At 34.8% G+C, this 22,375-nt stretch overlaps 1 protein-coding gene across 1 annotated transcript in view; it reads left to right on the top strand.

Annotated features, from left to right (window-relative positions):
- The window catches only part of LOC135203849 (trypsin-1-like), a 12,764-nt gene extending 7,025 nt beyond the window's left edge, over window positions 1-5,739 (top strand). The window contains exons 6-13 of the mRNA XM_064233805.1: window positions 334-449; window positions 1,210-1,263; window positions 1,716-1,884; window positions 3,371-3,461; window positions 3,830-4,010; window positions 4,586-4,725; window positions 5,059-5,185; window positions 5,475-5,739. Of these exons, the coding sequence (XP_064089875.1) occupies window positions 334-449; window positions 1,210-1,263; window positions 1,716-1,884; window positions 3,371-3,461; window positions 3,830-4,010; window positions 4,586-4,725; window positions 5,059-5,185; window positions 5,475-5,533 (937 nt within the window). The 3' untranslated portion in view covers window positions 5,534-5,739. The remainder of the gene's footprint in view (window positions 1-333; window positions 450-1,209; window positions 1,264-1,715; window positions 1,885-3,370; window positions 3,462-3,829; window positions 4,011-4,585; window positions 4,726-5,058; window positions 5,186-5,474) is intronic.
- Window positions 5,740-22,375: the final 16,636 nt, after the last annotated feature.

The raw sequence follows: 22,375 nt of genomic DNA on the forward strand, positions 1-22,375 counted from the left end.
CTTCAATCCCCATACAAAACTAGGGAAATTTACTTCAATCCCCCACACACACAGAGCTAAGGAAAAAACACTTCAATATCCATACAAAACATTATGGAAAACACTTTAATCTCCACACAAAACGTTAAAGAAAAGACACTCCAATCCCCATACAAAATGCCAGAGACAAAAAACACATCAGTCCCCGACAAAAAGAGAGAAAAAATTGAGGAAAAACCCTTCAATCCCGTACAAAACATCAGAGAAACAACACTTTAATCCCCCAAACAGGAAATTTAGACATTCTTGCCAATCTCGCTTTCAGCACCATAAAACTAACTCAAAACTTTCCAGGTTCTGTGGTAGGGTGTCAGCGCTCAAACAGACAAGCACCTCGAATCAGCTGACGGTCACCTTCAAGGCTACCAGGATAGGGAATAAGGGCTTCCACTGCACAGTCACTGCTTCTGGTAAGGACCTTTCTTTATTTGTCACTCTGTCCTTCACTGCATTTAAAAGGTCCATCATTTGATTTTTAACTGTCCTTCACTGAATCTTTACCGTCCTTTATTGAATTCTAACCTGTCCACGGAATTTCTAACTGTCCTTCACTGAACTTTTTAAACTGTCATTCACTGAATTTTATACTGTCCTTCATTGAATTTTTTAAACTGTTCTTCAGTGAAATCTTAAAGGCCCTTCACTGAAATTTTTTACTGTCCTTTCGCCTTCACTGAATTTTGTTTAACTGCCCTTCACTGAATTTTTAATTGTCCGTCACTGAATTTTTAACTGTCTTTCACTGAATTTTAAGTGTCGCTGAATTTTGAATATTTATCGCCTGATAACGAGGTGACTAAATATACCTCAGATATCATTTAGCAAGGTCTGTTTCTCACTGCTTCTTTCAAGTTAAGAGCCTCTTAAGGAATATATACACTTTTGACGGTTAATTTTCTATGTGAAAACAGACTCAGGTCCATTTTCCTTCTAAAACGCATACTTTTTTTAAGGCAGCAAGTATAAGTGAAGAATACACGGCGGAAAGTCAAGGGAAAAGACTTGTGGGAAATTTCAGAATATGAAATTTTCATGTTGAGGAACATAACAAATACTTTTAAAGAACGTTTCACAGAATTACGAGATGATTTTTTTTTTTTTTTTTTTAGGATTGTTCACATGAGATATATCATTGTCCTTTTCTTCTGTTTTGATCTTCTTCATTTACAGATCCAAATGCTCCCACACCACCACCACCAACTCCACCGCCATCTTCTTCATGCCGTAAGTCTATATCTCATTGCATTCTTGTTCTGAATAATGGATCCGGAAGATCTGATTAAGGCCTGTCCACACTCGGAAACATTATTTGGAAACAAAGTTTGCAAACTGTTTGCAAACACTTTTTACCGTATATTTGTTTCCCATTCAGAATGAAAAACACTTGGTGTTTCTGTGTGTGTATTTATACTGGTCACCTTTCACAAGTTATATATGTAATTGTAATAACCAAAATGCCCTCTTAACTTCTCGAATTGGCCACTACAAAGCTGAGATCTAAATGCAAGATTATGAAGAAATTCTGACCTCTTTTTTTTTCGTTAATAGGTTAAAAATAAAAAATAAAATAAAAAATAAAGTACTTTTCGGTTTCATAAAATGTTGCACTCTTGTACCATAAACGTTTTTCAAGCATGTTTCCCCTTTGACATTAGAACGGCTTTATATTCATTAAGGTTGCGGTGTCGTCAACCGGAATGCCAAGATCGTTGGAGGTGTTGTGACTGAGATGTACGAGTACCCCTGGCAGACAGCCATAACTTCCATAGCATCGAATCAACCATTCTGCGGTGCTTCCATCATCGCCAGCCAATGGATCCTGACTGCATCGCACTGTGTTTATGGGTAATTTCTTCGTCGGTATTGGAATTGCAATGATCGTATATGGCTATAAAAACTAATCAAAAGATCTACCTTAAGAAAAGTTCATACGACTTTACGTTTTGTGCTTAGGCCTATGATGCCTTTTAGAGAGTTACTGTCAAATATAACATGACGCTTGATAACTGATAACAAATGAGCTGTGAACTAGAACTAGTCTCAAACTGTTTTTGTTATTGGAACAAGAGTAACTAACTGATAAGCTCCTAATTAAATATATGTATGAGTAAAAGTACGGGATAACGAATAGGTAAAACATCCGCTTTCCAGACGTACGATCAGGTGTCGTTGGTTTGAGAACGGATCCGGGAAATGATTACATAGATACCAGACATTTGATTCAACTTTTATCCAGTGCCGACAGTTTATCTCCCTGGTTTTAACATTTGTCCATCGTTTCGAAAATCAGATCTTATTAGTAAGTTACTCGAGGAAGAAACAGCAGTGTTCATTGACAAAGTCATGAATAAAACTACTGACTGAATCGAGTACGAACTACGAAGCCCCACTCCCTGTGTATAGACGCTCATAACCACGCCCACCACTCCTCCCCCTCCTCTCCACCCCCGTCGAAACACCAACGATCACAATCTGCAGCCACTCGACTGAATGCTCTCCCCATTCATATATTCCGACATACAATAACTTTCCCATTCTACCACATGACCACACCACCTCAAAATATAAGAATAACCATTACTGATCTGAAAACGTTATGCTAACCAATCTAAAGTCATCAATATCATTACGTTACTGCAAGGAGCGACAATTCGTCTTACATTTTTGACGTATAGCTTCCAGATAGTATAGGCCTCCAAATACCTGGAAATGAAATCATTCCCATTATAATTTATGACTATTTTCACGTTTGAGTAACTATCAAAAACTTACCATGGCTAACATTCACAATCAGCTTTCTACCCTTACAAATACTGTATATTTTGGGCGAATCTCCACACGCACACACATTATATATATATATATATATATATATATATATATATATATATATATATATATATATATATATATGAAGGGAATGGAATATAGAATTTAGGCCACCGGTCAAGCGCTGGGACCTAGAGGCCATTCAATGCTGAAAGGGAAGTTGCGTGTAGAAAGGTCTGAAAGGTGTAACAGGAGGAAAACCTCGCAGCTGCACTATGAAACAACCGTTAGGAGAAAGTCGGAAATAAGATGGAAGAAAGAATATGAACGGAGGAACAGTATAAGGAATGAGAGAGGCTGTACCTAGGGGCCGAAGGGACGCTGCATAAAAACCTCAGGTAGTGTCTAAAGTGCAACAAGTGAGGTGCACTGACGGCAATAGCCCCTGCGGAGTAATTGTCCTAAATCGCATGTAAGGAGTTGAATCTGGCAATTAATGCAAATATTATTTAATTACGAAAGGAGGATGATTATCTCATTTATTTACTTATATTTCCATCAGCACAACGGCATCTTCCATCAAGATCGTGGTTGGAGAATACGACTGGAGTAAGCCAGATGAGACAAATGAAACTTCCTATACAGTTGAAAAAGTACGTCACATTTATCAAAATGCATAAAAAAATTTTGAGATTCAAAGCTACTATTTACATAGCGAAATAATCTCTATAACCATTTTCAGGAGTTTTTTTCTGTGGTAAATTTTTAATTGTCAAGCCCAAAAAATTTATGTAAGTTACATTAATCAAAACCTGTAATAACTTTGAGATTCCAAGCTACTATTTACATGATAATTATATTAACCACTACAACCATTTTCAGTGGGTTTGACGTGATCATTTTCCTTTATTATGAATTTTGAAAACTTCGTTACAGACTTCCTAGGATAATAATTCTTACGACTTAATCTTGCAGAAACATTAGACATGTCAACTGCGTTGCAAAGTAATTTTTTTTCCAGATTTACACGCATCCGGATTACAGCCCAATCACCGTCAATAACGACGTGGCTCTCTTGAAGTTATCGCAGCCAATCGTATTTTCCTCTGATAACAAAGTCGCTCCGGTCTGTCTTCCGCCTCCAGATATGCTCTACGAAAATGTCAATGCCACAGTGACTGGCTGGGGAACCTTGTCGTCAGGTTAGTGAAATACTACCAAAGTTGTAATAGACTGGAATGCCCAAAGGTCAAGTGCTGGAACCTACGATGAGTTCATTCAGCGCTGAAAACGAAACCGAAGGAAAGAGTTTACAAGTGCAACAGGAGAGAGCGGAGAGTCAGATGGGAGGAAAAGAATATGAGCTGAGATACAGTAAAAGGAATGAAAGGGGTTGCAGCTATGAGCCGAAGGGACACTGATTAGAACCTTGAACTATGCCTGAGATGCAGCTCGTGAGTTGAATTGAACTGAATATAATAGCATTTAAGCCAAAAGAACCTATTAGATCATTCAGCACTGAAACGGAAATGGACAGTAAAAGGTTTGAAAGGTGTAACAGGAGAAACCTCGCAGTTGCACTCTGAATCAATTGTTAGGAGAGGGTGAAAAGTTAGATGCAAGAAAGAAAATATGAAAGGAGGTATACAGTACAAGGAACGAAAGTGGTCACAACTATATAGCGGCCGAAGGCACGCTGTAAAGAATCTTAAGCAATGCTAAGGTGCACTTCGTGAGGTTCCATTGGATATAAAAAGATTCATCTTTTTTATTGCAGGAGGTCCTCAGCCTACTATGCTGTATGAAGCAGTTGTTCCAACAATGACCAACGCCAAATGCAACACGTTATTGAACAATCAGGTCACTGCCAACATGATCTGCGCTGGAATAGACGCGGGAGGAGTTGACACCTGCCAGGTGAGCAAATTACAAGACGTCACCAAGATTTCACGCTGAAAGGACCTTTCTTTGAAGCACAATATGTTTTGGCTTTTCACTGGCCTTATTTAAAGTTTCAAGAAAAGAAATTACATAGCTTTTAAACAATATCCATAATGAATCTGAGAGGTACTGAAGTTAATTTTCCTGAAGAAATAGTTGCCTAGGTCTATAATTATCGATGGTTTACATAACTAACTAGCCCATACGTATTTAGGGTGCAGCTGAGGAAACCAAAAATCTCAGATTTCACGATTTAACCGTATAATTTTTCATTGCTGTATTCTACTAACCATCAATAACCCATTCCAGGGTGATTCTGGAGGACCAATGGTAACTGGCAGTCAGTCTGGAACCTACATGGAACTGATTGGAGTCGTGTCATGGGGTTATGGATGCGCTGAGCCTAACAAGCCAGGCGTATACGCTCGAGTCAACAGTAAGAAAAGCGTTTTGTGTGTGTGTTTGTGTACATAAACACGTCACCATATTCTTACCCTAAATGACTGCAGGAAAACAAAAACCAACATTTTCTGAATGCTTTTCACTGCAGTAGCCTAACTGCCAGGATCGACACGCACTGCTCAGATCAGTATGGAGGGACATAGTAGAATTTTAATGGAAACTAGGCCTATGCATTTGTTTATATATGAGCAGCTGATTATGTGTGTAATGGAACTGTTCTTCCAAAAACCTGAATAAACTCATATAATTGCTCTTATTTTCAGAGTTCCTGACTTGGATAAATAGTACTATTGGAGCTGCCACCAAATGCCCACATCCATAGGAATAACGGTTCTCCTTCATCTAAGAAAAAATAACTTCAACTGATGTGATAACATCAATCATTAAATAATTTTTGAAAGTTGCATATCTCTACACTGGCAGTGAGTGGTTTGAAACTGCTATATTTAACCAAATCTGATAACCTAAATTGAGATTTTATGCTCTAAAAATTGTATTTTTAGCTGATTAAAATAACTAAGAAGCATTTCCCTATTTAGTTTTACTTCAGCGATTATCATTTCTCCCTGAAATTCTAGTAATCTGGCACATTACTGTTTACAGGTGAACTCTGAATCTACATTTTCATGAAAATACTTACAATAAGAAAAGTATAATTCTGTATAAAATGACAAAAAAGTTACCAAGATATAAAAGGGAGAATTAACAGGTATTTTAGTTATACGTAGTAGGCTGCATAGGCATAAGAACGCTACAGCATAGGCCTACATTTTATACATTTGTGTCGCATCCTATCAAATATTAATGAGATATGACGTATATGAGTATTTTAACCTCTAGCTCATATTCATAGTCTTATGAGAATTTTTGTCCTGATTTAACCAAAAATAAAATTTAAAGAAATAAGTACAGTTTTCGTCATGACTTAACAGAAAATAAAATGAGACCAAAGTTCCCCGTCACCTGGTATCATATACTTTGATTATGGTGAGTCTTCGTTGTTAATGTCTACGAGCCTTATTTGTCTATCTTGGTCTTTGCCCGTACGAAAAAAACCGTACCAACTATTGAAGAAAAAATGAGACCACAAAGGACCAACCGAGGTATTTCGGCACTGTTTTCAAGCACTTATGGAGTTTTGAAAGGCCCCATAAACCAAGAAACTAGTAACTGCCAATAAAATCAACCGGTATTCTCCCGTCATATTGGTGGCTGTCCGTTCTATACCTTCCCTTTAAACTTCAAATCCAGCATTTTCTATAAATTGCATGTTTAAAGTGGAATCTAATCTTTAGAAAATGTTGATAACTAAGTGTTTCTTCTAACATTCGGTGTGATTTGTTCCAGATTGTGTTTAAAATTATGGAATATATCTTTTACATGGCTGAGTTCTGCTAAGAAGTTGACTTCGGTGACCGTGCTACTTACTTACCTTTGAACTTGAGAACACCTTCTTTCATAGTCTATCAGTTCGATAGCATTATGAACAGATATAACAAATACTATTTAGAGGATAATTTGTTTACCTACTAAATATGCTTTCATTCAGACCACGAAGTAATCATTTGTTTTGTAACAATGCTATTTGGACATGGTACATTGAGCCAATTGTTGATGCACAAACCAATCACTAGCAAAATTCTACTTTAGGCCTACCGTAGGCAATTTTCCTAATTTGGAATTACTAAAAATATATAATTATTTTGTATCTCGTGTTTGTTTAACCTCAATATCCAAAATTAAAATGGGTAATTGAGTTTAAAAATATGACACGAGTCAGTCATTCACTATAATTCCGCTGGTGTAAAGTTTTATTCATAATACACACATTTATCGTAAATCACTTTAGTTTATTGTTACAACAGGCCAGTGACGCACATTTTTGAAAGCTTACACTTATAGTAATTATTAAAGTGCTGATAACTTTGGTAGCATATCTAAAGTACAAGCTATAGTTAACTGCTACGTTCACAAGTTACTTCGATGGACAGTAACTTGGTAGTATAATAACACTTATTTTGATTTAATGAAATATTGCTACAATATCAGTTTAATATGTAAAATAAAACTGAAAACGGAGAAAGCCAACCTGGATAGCTGTTCAAACGATCAAGTTGAAAATAGCACTTTTCTAGGATGTTGCTCGAAAGGTTTAAAAGTGCCTCAGACTCTTTTTAAGTGTTGTTACAAATGTTATCTTAAAATATGGAATAAATCTGTATAAAGTTTCATTACAACAAGCCGGTACGACCGGTATATGCAAGTGCATGGAACCTACCTTTCTCTTTCACATTCCATTCATTAAACTTAAGTAACTTCATCATGAAGAATGTGTTTTTCATTTTCAATAGCTCAGTTTTTCTATCATTAGGCCTAATTAGCATATTGGTGAAGGATATCACAATCTCTTCCTAGCTGTGTTTTGGTTATTTTCAAAACAGGAAACGCTCCTCTGTGACTGAAGTCTGGCGGCAGTTGAGATTTAGTAACGAAGCGGTCTTCCATCTGATTAACATTTAAAATACCCAGAAAACATCTAGCATTATGATAATCCTAAAAATCCGTTGAAAGCATGGACGATTAATAGAGGGATGCAAAAGCACAAGCATCACGTCACAACCCAAGCCGATACTGAAGCCCTCAAGGAGGTGCTGCCACCTGCCGGCGATCGGCTGAACCATCAAATTGCTGGTACAGTTTGGAAAGAACGTTGACTTTATCATGAACAGAAGCCGTTATATATATATATATATATATATATATATATATATATATATATATATATATATATATATATATATGTGTGTGTGTGTGTGTGTGTGTGTGTGTGTGTGTGTGTGTGTGTGTGTGTCATTACTTGAACGTTATGTGATTATTTATTCACGGTAACTTCTAGTACTTGAGTTCCAATGAGTTAGGTCGTTTATTTCATTGCTGGCTATAGAATCACCGAATAGCTTTTCATATAGGCACTATGTAACAGGGATTTCATAATTTTTCGTTCACCTGCCTGACGCACGATTCATGCCTTATTTATCTATTTTTCTTTTCAAAGATGGAAGAAATCATATGTAATGGCGTTAAAAACAGTCAATGATATCTTTAGAACATTATGTAATGTTATTGTGTAAAACTATTTTCCATATAGCAAAATTGACGTGAACGATACGAAGTGATAAAAAACGTCATATCACAACCATAGATATACATTACCAAATAGATAGGAGACACCTATCACTGGTAGTATCGCATAAACATAGTCCTTAAATTATCATTTCAATATTAAGTTGAAGGTAGCTGAACTATTGCATTTAAATTTTACAGAAAACATTGGAATCTCACAAAATGCTATCAAATTTAAAAGCAAAAAGAAAGAAAAAAATGATATCCTAACAGTGTGAACCAGGCGACCTAACTCTATTGCTTTTGATGTTATGTGCACGGGAATCTAATGTCAATGTGTCATTTATCGGTCTAAGAAACATCCCTCGATGAGCGAGAGACAATTATTGCACTGCATTCGGTGCAAGTTCCTGTTGGAGAGATATCAAGAAGCTTAATAAACCGGAGAGAATCATACATAGAAAAATCAAATTGTTTAAGGAACGGCAAAATTTAGAACATGGGCCTAGAGGTGGAACACCTCGAAGCATCACAAGAGAGGAAGACAATACAGTAGTATAAATGTTGCTGAGCAACATTCATTTGTGAATTTTGAATTCTAGTGCCTCGTCACGACATTGCTGAACCAGGAACCATAACTAGCTCTACGCTTATGACTGGTGTCTGATGAATCTTTTAGATGGAGAGGAAGAGATTTTTAAATTTACACTTGAAATCTTTGATAGTTGTCTTATGAATAAGCAAACTTATCTTTGATGGATGAGAGATTCAGTTAGGCTTACTCTTTTTGTTTTGTTTTTTATCGGTGGCCAGTGAATACCACGGTTAAGGAGAGAAACAGTTTCAATAATGCATGCATTTTTATTTCCTTCAAAACCTAAAGAATACATTTTATTGGGAGATACTTTATTAACATCGGCCTAATCCCTCCATCACTCCTATACGCCACCTCCGCTCTCTTCTCCATCTCAGGTTACTCGATCCGACGGACTCGTATCGCGTGAAAGCATCACTAATGATAACGGTTATTTTAGAATTCCCCGCACCGACAACGGACGCCTTAAAATGGATGTTTATATAATATTTTCTGTTCAAAGAAACTTTATCTTTCATTCCCCAAAAATATGTGCATACACTCGTGTTACAACCTGTAGCCGTCAAAGAGCAACCCTTGATTAAAGCAGTAGGTTTTACTTGGAAAAAAAAAAAAAAACATGAAATAGACTTAAACGAGAACGTCACCTTTCATATTTCTTATCGTTTCAGCTACTTATAATATGCTTATGGTAGTAGGTCGAGGTATACATGTGAAACTAATTTGAATTAATTTCTATTTTGAAGAAATGAATAACTACAGAAAGATCAACCTTAGAAAGCTTTAATGGAAGTAAGCCTTTCTTAATGTATTCGTCAGTTTTGACTCCCACAGCTTTCCAATGTGTCCAAATGAAACAGGATGATATGCAAGGAATTCGATAATTATGTTAAGAAATTATGAAAAGGATGAAAAGAAAGGCGAACATGGCTAATAAAACAAGAATAACGGGAATAATCAAATAAAGCCGATTAATATATATATGTATATATATATATATATATATATATATATATATATATAGATATATATATATATTATATATTGTCGATTTAAATATTCATTAATATTACGTATCCGATAGAGTATACTGCTGAAAATAGACCTAGGCTAATTATGTGGGAAAATCAGAAGTCCAATTAAGGCCAACTAAATGTGTCATGCAAATTACTTTATTGATCAAAGGACAAAATTAGTTTAATTAAACATCGTTTTCAAGGAATGTTAACGCCTTGATGTATTATTTATCGGCTGTAGGAGACAAAATGACAACACCCCAGTGCAGTACGATACGTTGAGTCAAGACTCGAGCGGCAGCAAAGCCAACTTCAAAATCCTTCGGTATGCTGTCATGAAGCTAGAGTTGAGAATAAAATGAGAAATCGTGGACCCATCGGTATATATTTTCCTTACTTTGCAAAATGATTATCTTTAACACGTTGAATAAGTCTACTCAATTCTAATGTAATTTATTTCAAGTATAGCACCTTTGAAAGGAAATGTTATTTATTGTTAAGTAAATAATCTGGCACCTGCATATGGCAATATTTCCATAACGAACAATGATTAAAGAAACTACACCAATTCTTCGTTGGCCGTCTGTACTTGTACTGTCGGCCAAAAAGCTCGTGCCAGAGTTTCATAATTTTTTGTTCACTTGCCCTACGCACGATTCATGCCTTGTTTATCGATTTTTCTTTTTAAAGATGAAAGAAATCATATATAATGACGTTAAAAACAGTCACTGATATCTTTAGAATATTATGTTATGTTATTGTGTAAAACTATTTTCCATATAGCAAAATTGACGTGAACGAAACGAAGTGATAAAAAACGGCATATCACAACCATAGATATGCATTACCAAATAGATAGGAGACACCTATCACTAGTAGTATCGCATGAACATATTCCTTAAATTATCATTTCAATATTAAGTTGAAGGTAGTTGAACTATTCCATTTGTTAATTTTACAGAAAACATTGGAATCTCACAAAATGCTATCAAATTTAAAAGCAAAAAGAAAGAAAAAAATGATATCCTAACAGTGTGAACCAGGCGACCTAACTCTATTGCTTTTGATGTTATGTGCACGGGAATCTAATGTCAATGTGTCATTTATCGGTCTAAGAAACATCCCTCGATGAGCGAGAGACAATTATTGCACTGCATTCGGTGCAAGTTCCTGTTGGAGAGATATCAAGAAAGCTTAATAAACCGGAGAGAATCATACATAGATGAATCAAATTGTTTAAGGAACGGCAAAATTTAGAACATGGGCCTAGAGGTGGAACACCTCGAAGCACGTCAAGAGAGCAAGTTAATACAGTAGTGTAAACGTTGCTGAGCAACATTCATTTGTGAATTTTGAATTCTAGTGCATCGTCACGACATTGCTGAACCAGGAATCATGACTAGCTCTACACTTATGACTGGTGTCTGATGAATACTTTCGATGGCGAGGAAGAGATTTTTAAATCTACACTTGAAATCTTTGATAGGTGTCTAATGAATAAGTCTAATGTATAAGCAAACGTATCTTTGATGGATCAGAGATTCAGTTATGCTTACTCATTTTGTTTTGTTTTTTATCGGCGCCCAGTGAATACCACGGATAGGGAAGGAAACAGTTTCAATGATGCATGCATTTTTTTTTCCTTCAAAACCTAAAGAATACATTTCATTGGGAGATACTTTATTAACATCGGCCTAATCCCTCCATCACTCCTATACGCCACATCCGCTCTCTTCTACATCTCAGGCGACTCGAGCCGACTTCTCACTACGAACTCCATCGCTTGAAAGCATCAGTAATGATAACGGTTATTTTAAAATTCCCCGCACCGACAACGGGCGCCTTAAAATGCATGTTTATAAAATATTTTCTGTTCAAAGAAACTTTATCTTTCATTCCCCAAAATATGTGCATACACTCGTGTTACACCCTGTTGCCGTCAAAGAGCAACCCTTGATTAAAGCAGTCTTGAAAAAAATAAAAATAAAATAAAAACATGAACTAGACCTAAACGAGAACGTCACCTTTCACATTTCTTATGGTTTCAGCTACTTATAATATGCTTATGGTAGTAGGTCGAGGTATACATGTGAAGCTAATTTGAATTAATTTCTAGTCAGTGGAAATGAATAGCTACAGAAAGATCAACCTAAGAAAGCTTTAATGAAAGTAAGTCTTTCTTAATGTATTCGTCAGTTTTGACTCCCACAGCTTTCCAGCGTTTCCAAATGAAACAGGATGATATGCATGGAATTCGATAAAAAATAAGACTAAATTATATTCGTTTGAATTTTTTTTTTAATAGCTAGGTCTGAGTTAATTATGTTAAGCAATTATGCAAATGTTAAGAAGAAAGGCGAACATGGCTAATAAAACAAGAATAACGGGAATAATCAAATAAAGCAGATTAATATAATATATATATATATATATATATAGATATATATATGTATATATATATATATATATATATATATATATATATATATATTATCATATATATATATATATATATATATAGGTATGTATGTATATATATATATATATGTATATCTATATATATATATATATATATATATATATATATATATATATATTGTCGATTTAAATATTCATTTATATTATGTATCCGAGAGAGTATACTGCTGAAAATGGACCTAGGCTAATCATGTGTGAAAATCAGATGTCCAATTTAGGCCCACTAAATATGTCATGCAAATTATTTTATTGATTAAAGGACAAAATTAGTTTAATTAAACATCGTTTTCGAAGAATGTTAACACCTTGATGTATTGTTTATCGGCTGTAGGAGACGAAATGACAACACCCCAGTGCAGTACGATACGTTGAGTCAAGACTCTAGCGGCAGCAAAGTCAACTTCAAAATGCTTCGGTATGCTGTCACGAAGCTAGAGTTGAGAATAAAATTAGAAATCGTTGACCCATCGGTATATATTTTCCTTACTTTGCAAAATAATTATCTTTAATGTTGAATAAGTCTACTCTATTCTAATGTAATTTATTTCAAGTATAGCACCTTTGAAAGGAAATGTTATTTATTGTTAAGTAAATAATCTGGCACCTGCATATGGCAATATTTCCATAACGAACAATGAATTAAGAAACTACGCCAATTCTTCGTTGGCCGTCTGTACATGAATACACACACATACACCCACACATAAATGTATGTATGTATGTATGGGTGCACAATGATTATTTATTTGTTAAGTAGTGAGAAAAATACCCCGTTTTAAGAGGTTATTTCCATATTTCACTATATTTCATTACGCCTGCATTGAATGGATACCTTTACATTACTTATAAGGTGTAAAACTTATACAGTAGATGTCCCGAAAGGGAATATTTGTTGAAATTTATATTATATATATGTATGAGTGTGCATGTTTACGTATGTATACACACATGTATGTATGTATGTATGTATGTATATATGCATATATGTATGTATGTATATATGTATGTATATATATATATACATACATATATATATGTATATATAATATATATATATATATATATATATATATGCACACACACACACAGACACACACACACACACATATATATTTACTATATATATATATATATATATATATATATATAGATATATATATTATATATTATATATACATATACAGCACACACACACACACACACACACACATATATATATATATATATATATATATATATATATATATATATATGTATGTATGTATATCTATACATACACACATATATGAATTTCAATAAATATTCACTTTCAGGACACCTGCCGTATATACGTTTTACATCTTATAAAGTAAAGAAAAGGTATCTAATCATTGCAGGTATCAAATATACGGAAATATGAAAATGACCTCTTAAAATCTGTAGGTATTTTTCGCACTACGTAACAAGTGAATAATTATGGTAAACTGTTGAAGCCTTATGGGAAAAAATCGAAATACTGAAGACCTTATGGGAAAAAATAGGGGAAAAATTAAGATTATCATTATATTTTATATTCCCTAGTGTAACTCTCAAGAAGGGAAAAAATAATTATGAATAGCATATGGAAGAAAACGAAGAATTAATGGAGGGGTAACTATTGACAGAAGGATTGGTCAGTCATTTCCTCCATAAGTCTTCAAGAACCACGAACTCTATATATATGAGTAAGGATATATATGATATTGCATACCGATTTTCTCCTTAAAAGATCAAGAAAAAGAATATGTGACAAAGGAGGGAATAAGAGAGAGAAAGAAAATGTTTTATTTATTCTCATAAGGCTATAATAATAAGTATAACGCATCTTTAGGAATATTTACCACAATTTCATCTTTTCTGTTAGTAGCCTACTAGCAGACATCATTTGGGTCTTAAAAAAATGTTCTTGAGTCGTTAACTGTCGTTAAGTTTTAGCAATAATCATTCTAATTGGTATGTAATTTGATAAAAAAAAAGACTTATAAGTAATAAATCAGATCATATAGTTTTAGTTGCGTCAAGTATTAAGCAATTTTTTCCACTTAACTGTTGTAGACGACTTGGATGAGCAGACGAACTTGACGCTATTACAAACGAAAACTGGTAACTCATGGGGGAAGAAACAATCGAATAATTAACATTTTATGGGCATTTCCTTATTCCCAAAATGTTTAATCTAAAGTTTAAGATCTTTCAGGAATTGATTTTACTCAAGTACAAGACAAATCCAAATTGATAACGGCTTAAATCGGAGAGTTTTTGGCAAGATATTTAAAACCTCTCCTTCAGACGAGTACTAATTATACTCTGTTTTTTTTCCATGCGGGCTTTAAATAGTTACGCTGTGTAAGTTTTAGTTAAATAAAAGGATATCTTGTTGTACATTTGCAACAGAAAAGTGTTTTAATAATTTACTGTATGCGAATTACACCGTTAATATTCGAAATAGGATATTATTTAAAGCCCGGGACGCAGTGTTACCATGCGCAAACACCACAGAAGGATGGACAGATGAAAAAAACAGAGTATAGTTCGTCTGACTCACGGGTGAAGAAATAATCGAATAATTAACATTTTAAGGGCATTTCTTTATTGCCAAAATGTTTAATCTAGACTTTAAGACCTTTCAGCAATAGATGTTACAGGTAGCCTACAAAGCAAGTTCAAATTGAATATGGTTATTAAATCGGAGAGTTAGTGGCAAGATATTTAGACCTCTCCAACAGACGAGTACTCATTAGTTCATCTGACTCACGTGTGAAGAAACAATCGAATATCTAACATTTGAGGGGCATTTCCTCCTTACCAAAATGTTTAATCTAGACTGTAAGACCTTTCGGCAATAGATTTTACACAGGTACAAGACAAATTCAAATTGATAACGGCTTAAATCGGACGAGTGCTAATCAGTTCGTCTAGTCACCACCAGAACGGCGCTGCCCGCCGTGGCAGAGAGCTTGCTTGTATGGTGTATTGGTTTGTTTTGTTTATATGGTGATTTAACATTGCATGGAACCAGTGGTTATTCAGCAACGGGACCAACGGCTTTACGTGACTTCCGAACCACGTCGAGAGTGAACTTCTATCACCAGAAATACACATCTTTCACTCCTCAATGGAATGGCCGAGAATCGAACCCGCGACCACAGAGGTAGGAAGCAAACACCATACCAGAGAGCCGGTGACTAAAGGTGGTTAAGTACGAAGAGCTGGCGATGTTTTTCGTTTATTATTTTATAGTGCTAGTGCGTTGAGAACTTGCAATTGCTGGGATTGGTACGGGACTTCTTCCCCTAGAGATGTGGAGTGACATCTGTCAAGTAAAGAAAGGCGAATTAATCTTATATAACCATAATTGTGCGTCAGTCAAGTCGGCCACCTTGATAGCAGTAGACACTATGGATGTCATTAATGTCGCAGATATTCCGAAAATTATTTTCGTGATTTCCAAATATTATTGTTGCATAAATGCAATAGCAATTTAATTTTACATTCATAATATTATTTACCTTCTATGTGCCTCATATTATACGATATATGTTGATATGACCTGTAGGGTAGTGTAGGCCTGTAAGATACAGTCAGTATACTATTTACAATTCAGTTTTTCTCTTTAGTACATGTAAAGGTAGCGTTGGGAATGTTCAACAAAATGACTTTTTATCAAAATGGACGTTTTTAAAACTATAATTCACACTGTGAGAGCTATGTTCAGGACAACGCGAACAAACGGTAATAAATAGCTTCGGTTAGTCGATTCGAAGTACAAATAGTTGTATTTTATACGTGTAACAAATGTAACAAACCCTGGTTTCGTTTGTCTCCATCCAAAGATGTGTATTATAGATTATAGTAATATAGTGTTAGCAGGGAAGTTATAAGCTTGGTAGCCTAGTAGTCTATAGACCTAAACCATTCAAACTATACTAATTTCGTAAACCTTATTCTGATTTCAAATTGATTTCGAATATTTAAAAAACAATTCCTTTATGTTAACAGTTATCAAATCATCCTGCTATGGGGAAAAATAGCCTTTTAAGTATAGTAGCGCTATGATAAACACCTTAGTCAAGAATGGTAGGCCTATACGAATTGATTCATTAGATATTTTCATACTTTTTCCCTCTTCTATAGAATAATTTCGTTCTGTATGAGTCGAAATTAACTTCGTGCTTTAGGTCTTATTCGTCAGTTCTTTCCATGTATCGTTCAAAAGCCTTAAAATAGAAAGAAATGGGAGTAAACCTTTCTGAGTATGCGTGGTTGCTTGGTCACATTAAATGATCATATTATGGACTTTGTAATTTTGTTATGGGGTTTCAAAAGATTTTGAAAGTATTGAGTGCTGGCTCTAGTTTATTTTACTTTTCAATTTTTTGTTATAAAACACCTTTACATATTGTGGTAAAGTCTCTGAGAATGCAAACACACACACACACACTATATATACATATATATATATATATATATACATAATATATATATATATATATATATATATATATATATATATATATATATGTGTGTGTGTGTGTGTGTGTGTGTGTGTGTGTGTGTGTTTGTACTCATAAACATGAACGATACATGGAAAGAACTGACGAATAAAGGAAATTATTCTATAAAGGCAAAAAAAAAAAAAAAACCTATGAAAACATCTAATGAATCAATTTGTATAGGCCTAGCATTCTTGGCTAAAGTGTTGATTCTTGGTGATACTATATACTGACGAATAAGAACTAAAGCATGAAATTAATTTCGACTCATACGGAACGAAAGTATTCTATAAAAGCGGGAAAAAGTATGAAAATATCTAATGAATCAATTCGTATAGGCCTAGCATTCTTGGCTAAGGTGTTTATTCATAGCGATACTATACTCAAAAGGCTATTTTTTACCATAGCAGGATGATTTGATAACTGTTAACATAAAGGAATTGTTTTTTAAATATTCGAAATCAATTTGAAATCGGAATAAGGTTTAGATGATAGAGTATCTTTCGAAATTAGTATGGTTTGAATGGTTTAGGTCTATAGGCTACTAGGCTACCAAGCCTATAACTTCCCTGCTATCACTATATTACTATAATCTATAATACACAACTTTGGATGGAGTCAAACGAAACCAGGGTTTGTTACATTTGTTACACGTATAAAATACAACTTTTGTACTTCGAATCGACTACCGAAGCTATTTATTACCGTTTGTTCGCGTTGTCCTGAACACAGCTCTCACAAAGTAATATATAATATTTATTTACCTTATATGTTATATACATATATATGTGTATATAAATGTATATATATATATATATATATATATATATATATATATATATATATATATATATATATATTTGTATATTATTATATATTGCTACTTTCAAAATGCATGTTTTCCCCTCTTTGAAATGTCATGTAGATTGTGCAACATTTTTTCAGATTCCTAGATAGCTTAGAATAGGATGTTTTAAATGTGTGTTCAGATTTCGCATTTACGTCTTGTAAAAGAATATATATATAACATAAAGAGAGAGATCCTTGTCTTTTCAAAGCTGCAAATGTTTAACTTTTATGTCAGCACTTTAAGATTAGTCTGCGAGATCCGTTTGCTTCCCTGCTCTGTCAGCGCGTTTGATAATGAGCTCGACTCTTTTTACGTGGTTGTCAAAACATGTCAATCTTATTGTCGCCCAGGCTACGTCTCGTTCGAGTCGGGTACGTCTTTCTTCTTTTTTTTAACAGACTCGTATGGTACGTGTATATCTTTGTCAAGTCCCACGTGGATGTTGCACATTATGTGTGTAAGATTGCGTCAGATTTCAGAACTTTCTGGAAGCTTTCGTACCCAGAACGTATTTGTCATCTGCCTAGCCCAGTTTCCATGGAGGAAGAGATTTTCATTCGATCTTAAGACCTCGAGGCAGTTAGATCTCCCTCTCTCTCTCTCGCTCTCTCTCTCTCTCACTCGACATCGAGATTATATTAACGTAACGTAAATTTGGTCACTCATAACTTGTGAGAATTCTATATTTGATATTTCTTAGAATTTATTTAGTTTATTTAATTTCTTTTGTGGAATCTGAACAAACATTTCGTAACGGCGCCTGGTTTTTTTGTGAAAGTGTAATATACAAGAGAAAGAAAGAAGTTGGTATACCAAAAAAGGTAAAGTGTGTTATATTTTTATTAGTTGCAACTAATAATGGATAGGGAGTGTGTTTAACTAATAACGGATAGGAATTGTGTTTAACTAATAATTGATAGGAACTGTTGTCTGTTACGAAGGTTTGGTAAAAACTGTTGGTTACAGTGTTTTTGAATGAAAAAGATTTACACTTTTACACATTGCTGATTATTTTTTGTGTTTGTGTCTTTTCCATTGTTTGTGCACTTATTCATTTTCTTATTGAAGTGTGTCTTTTTGTTTTATATTTTCATTTGCATTCACAATTTAATTGACTTAGTTATTTTCATTGCTTTATCATTACACATTTAAATTTAACACTTGTGAATTAATTTGCATTTACTTAGAATTCTTTTCAAGTTTTATTGTTGTTCAGCACTTGTGAAATAATTTCAAATTTTTCAATTATTGCCTTAACACTTTTTGTTTGAATTTTGATTGAGTTATTCTTGAATTTGTGGTGCTAAATTAAATTTTTGATTTAATTTACTTAATTTGATTCAAGAATTAATTAAACTTTACTTTGTTTTCAAGTAACAGTAATTTTCCCTGATATTGGGAATTGGGAATTTCACTTATAAATTTTGAATTTAATAATAAATTTTTGTATTTAAAATTTTTATAAGTGTTTTCTTTATCTTACACCAGTATAAGTATATATAATTATGACTATATTTATGATAGGTAGAGACATAGAGTAGTAATTGATTTGCTTTCCTTCAATTTAATTGAAGTGACTTAGAACCAGGGAAGTACTTAGACTTCTGAAATCAGGGAAATACTTAGAGTTTGAAAGTTGTTGATGGAGTGATGCCCTTTGATTAATTTAATTACTTACAAGATTACCTCCACACACCGTTTTGATGAACTTAGTCTGATTTTCTGCAACACTGGTAAGTGTTAAGGGATCACTGTTGCCTTTAGAGTATTCAGTCGTTTAAACGTGTTATGAGGGTTCAGGTGTCTGACTTTTGTGAGGTAACATTAAATGAATGGTAAGTGTAGTAACCAGATACTTGGCACTTCGTAACATTATTTAATGGTGCCCAGAGACCCGGGAAAGCAGATTTCATTATCACTCTAGAATATACTGGTGGTTTTAGGGATATATTTTGTTAGGAGAGTGACCATATAATTTTGTTTTGCATTTATTGTATTGAATTGTAAGTTGATAACTTAGAGGAAAATGGCTCAGTTCAATGTTCAGGAATTTTTAGCAGCTCCTTCCGTCCAAGTTTTGTCTGAAACCACTCTGTCTAGAGCACAGTGGAGCGCTTTAGCAGAGGCATGTGGTGGTTATGTGTCTACTAGTATGGTAAAGGCACAGATAAGATGTATTGCTATGGAATCATTGATAAACTCTGGTAGAATAACTGATGAAGATGAGTTAGAATTGGCTCAAGAGTTGTTGAATGTAGCACGTGCTGATCTCATAAATAAGCAAGCAGAAAAGAAAGAGAAAAGTGATGCAGAGTTAGAGCTTAGACTCATTGAAGCAGAAGAGAATTTGATTAAGCTAAAAATGCTTGCTGAAAGAGAGAGAATGCAAGCTGAAAGAGAAAGAATAGACAGGGAAAAACAAGAAGAAGAGAGAGAGAAGAAAAAGCAGCAGCAGAGGAAAGAGAGAGGATAAAAGAGGAAAGAGAAATAGCAAGACATGAAAGGGAAATGGAATTAATAAGAGCTAGATCCACATTACCTGTAACACCGTCTAACCCTAACCAAGGTAATCAAGACCCTGTATTTGATGTAGTGAGAGTACAGAAGTTAATCCCTAAGTTTACTGAAGAAGCTCCAGATGAGTTTTTTGATCACTTTGAGAAAGTGGCTTCAGGTATGGGATGGCCAGAGGATAAATGGTCAGTTTGGCTACAAAGTGTCTTGATTGGTAAAGGGAGAAGTGCTTATCTAGCCTTAACAGCTGATCAGTGTAAAGACTACAAGGTACTTAAACACAGTGTGCTACAAGTTTACCAGATGATGCCAGAGTACTACAATGAGAGATTCAGAAATTTAAGAAAAGATGAGAAGGGAACATTTTTAGATTATGCTTACAAAGTGAGAAGGTGTTTCAAACGTTGGGTAGAAGCTGCTAAAGTTAAAACTTTTGGGGGGGAAAATGAGTTTAGAAGAGTTACTTGTTCTTGAACAGTATCTTAAGGGAATTCCTGAACATATAAGAGCTTATTTAAGAGAGAGAGAAGTGAAGAAACTTGACAAAGCTGCTACCCTTAGTGAAGATTACAATATAATCAGTAGTAAACGTAATTACAATGTCAAGTACCAGAGTCAACAACGCCCAGGTTTTAAGTCTTATCCAAATAACAGGAACAAATTTAATGGGAAACCTACAAGTGATACTACCAAGAGTACACAAGGTAATACAACTCAGCAAACTAATGTGAAATCCTCATCCAGTTTTTCAAGACAGTTACAGAAACCTAATGTTGTCTGTTTCAAGTGTGGAAGAGTAGGACACTACAGTCAAGAGTGTTACCGGAATCAACAGCAGTCAAAACCAGTTGGTCAAGTTGTAAAAGGTAACCCAGTGAAACAAACTACGAAGAGCAGTGTGGGAAAGAATCAGACTCCAGACAAGAATGAAACTAAACAAGCTGAATGTTTAGCAACCAGTGGAAATGTTACCTCAAGCAGTGAGTGGCTAAGCAGTGTGGAGGCTTTTAAGCCATATATCTATGAGGGTATGCTGTCAACTCAAGAAGGAAGTATGCAGGTACCAGTCAAGATATTACGTGATACAGGAAGTAACCATAGTGTGGTAGTACGTGGTTCTCACCCTCAGTGGGAGAAGAGTCTCACAGGAGATTCAGTTATTTTGAAGGGTATAGGAGGAGAGGAAGTAACTCCTATATGCCGCTTACACCTGTCATGTGAATTGGTGACAGGGAATGTTGATTTTGCTGTAAAGGATCTAACTAGCTGTGGAAGGTATACATGTTCTGTTGGGGAATGAAGTTGGTGGTGTGCCATTTATTCCTTGTCCTGTAGTGACAAACAAACCATTGAGGATTACTCCTACGGTAGAGTTGGAGAAGAATAACCCCCACCTGTTTCCTAGTTGCGTAACTACCAGAAGTATGAAGAGGACTACGACTGTAAGTGAAGAAACTGAGGATTTACACACCCAAGAAGGATCAAGTGAAGGATCTTTGTGCTTAGAAGAATTGTTCCAGGGAAGTCAAGTTTCCCATAGTGTTGACCAAGAAGAGATTTCCCAAGAAGATGAAGAAGACGACGACGACGAAGAAGAAGAACCTGATGTTCCTGAAGAGACTCCGAGTAGTCAAAGTGTTACTGAAGACAGTAGTGAAACTACAGTAGCTGAGTTAGCAGATATTGAGAATTCAACCCTTGAGGTTGGTCAAGGGACAAGAGAGAAGCTGATGAACTTGCAGAAGAAGGATGCATCGTTAACTGATTTGTTCTTCAGAGTTGTTGATCGAGAAGAGATGCAACAAACTCCTACCTGTTACTATCTGAAGGAAGGTTTACTGATGAGGAAGTATAGACCTACAGATATACCAGGAGATGCTGTATGGGGCGAATATCATCAAATTTGATTCCATATCCATTGAGAAAGCAAGTGGTTGCAGTAGCTCATGAGTCCTGGACTGGACATATGGGAATCAGGAAGACTGTGGAGAAGATCATGAAATATTTTTTCTGGCCTGGACTTCACAAAGATGTTAGCAGGTTCTGTCGTGAGTGTCATACCTGCCAGATAGCTGGA

This window comes from Macrobrachium nipponense, chromosome 44, assembly GCF_015104395.2.
Source record: "Macrobrachium nipponense isolate FS-2020 chromosome 44, ASM1510439v2, whole genome shotgun sequence".
NCBI lineage: Eukaryota > Metazoa > Arthropoda > Malacostraca > Decapoda > Palaemonidae > Macrobrachium > Macrobrachium nipponense.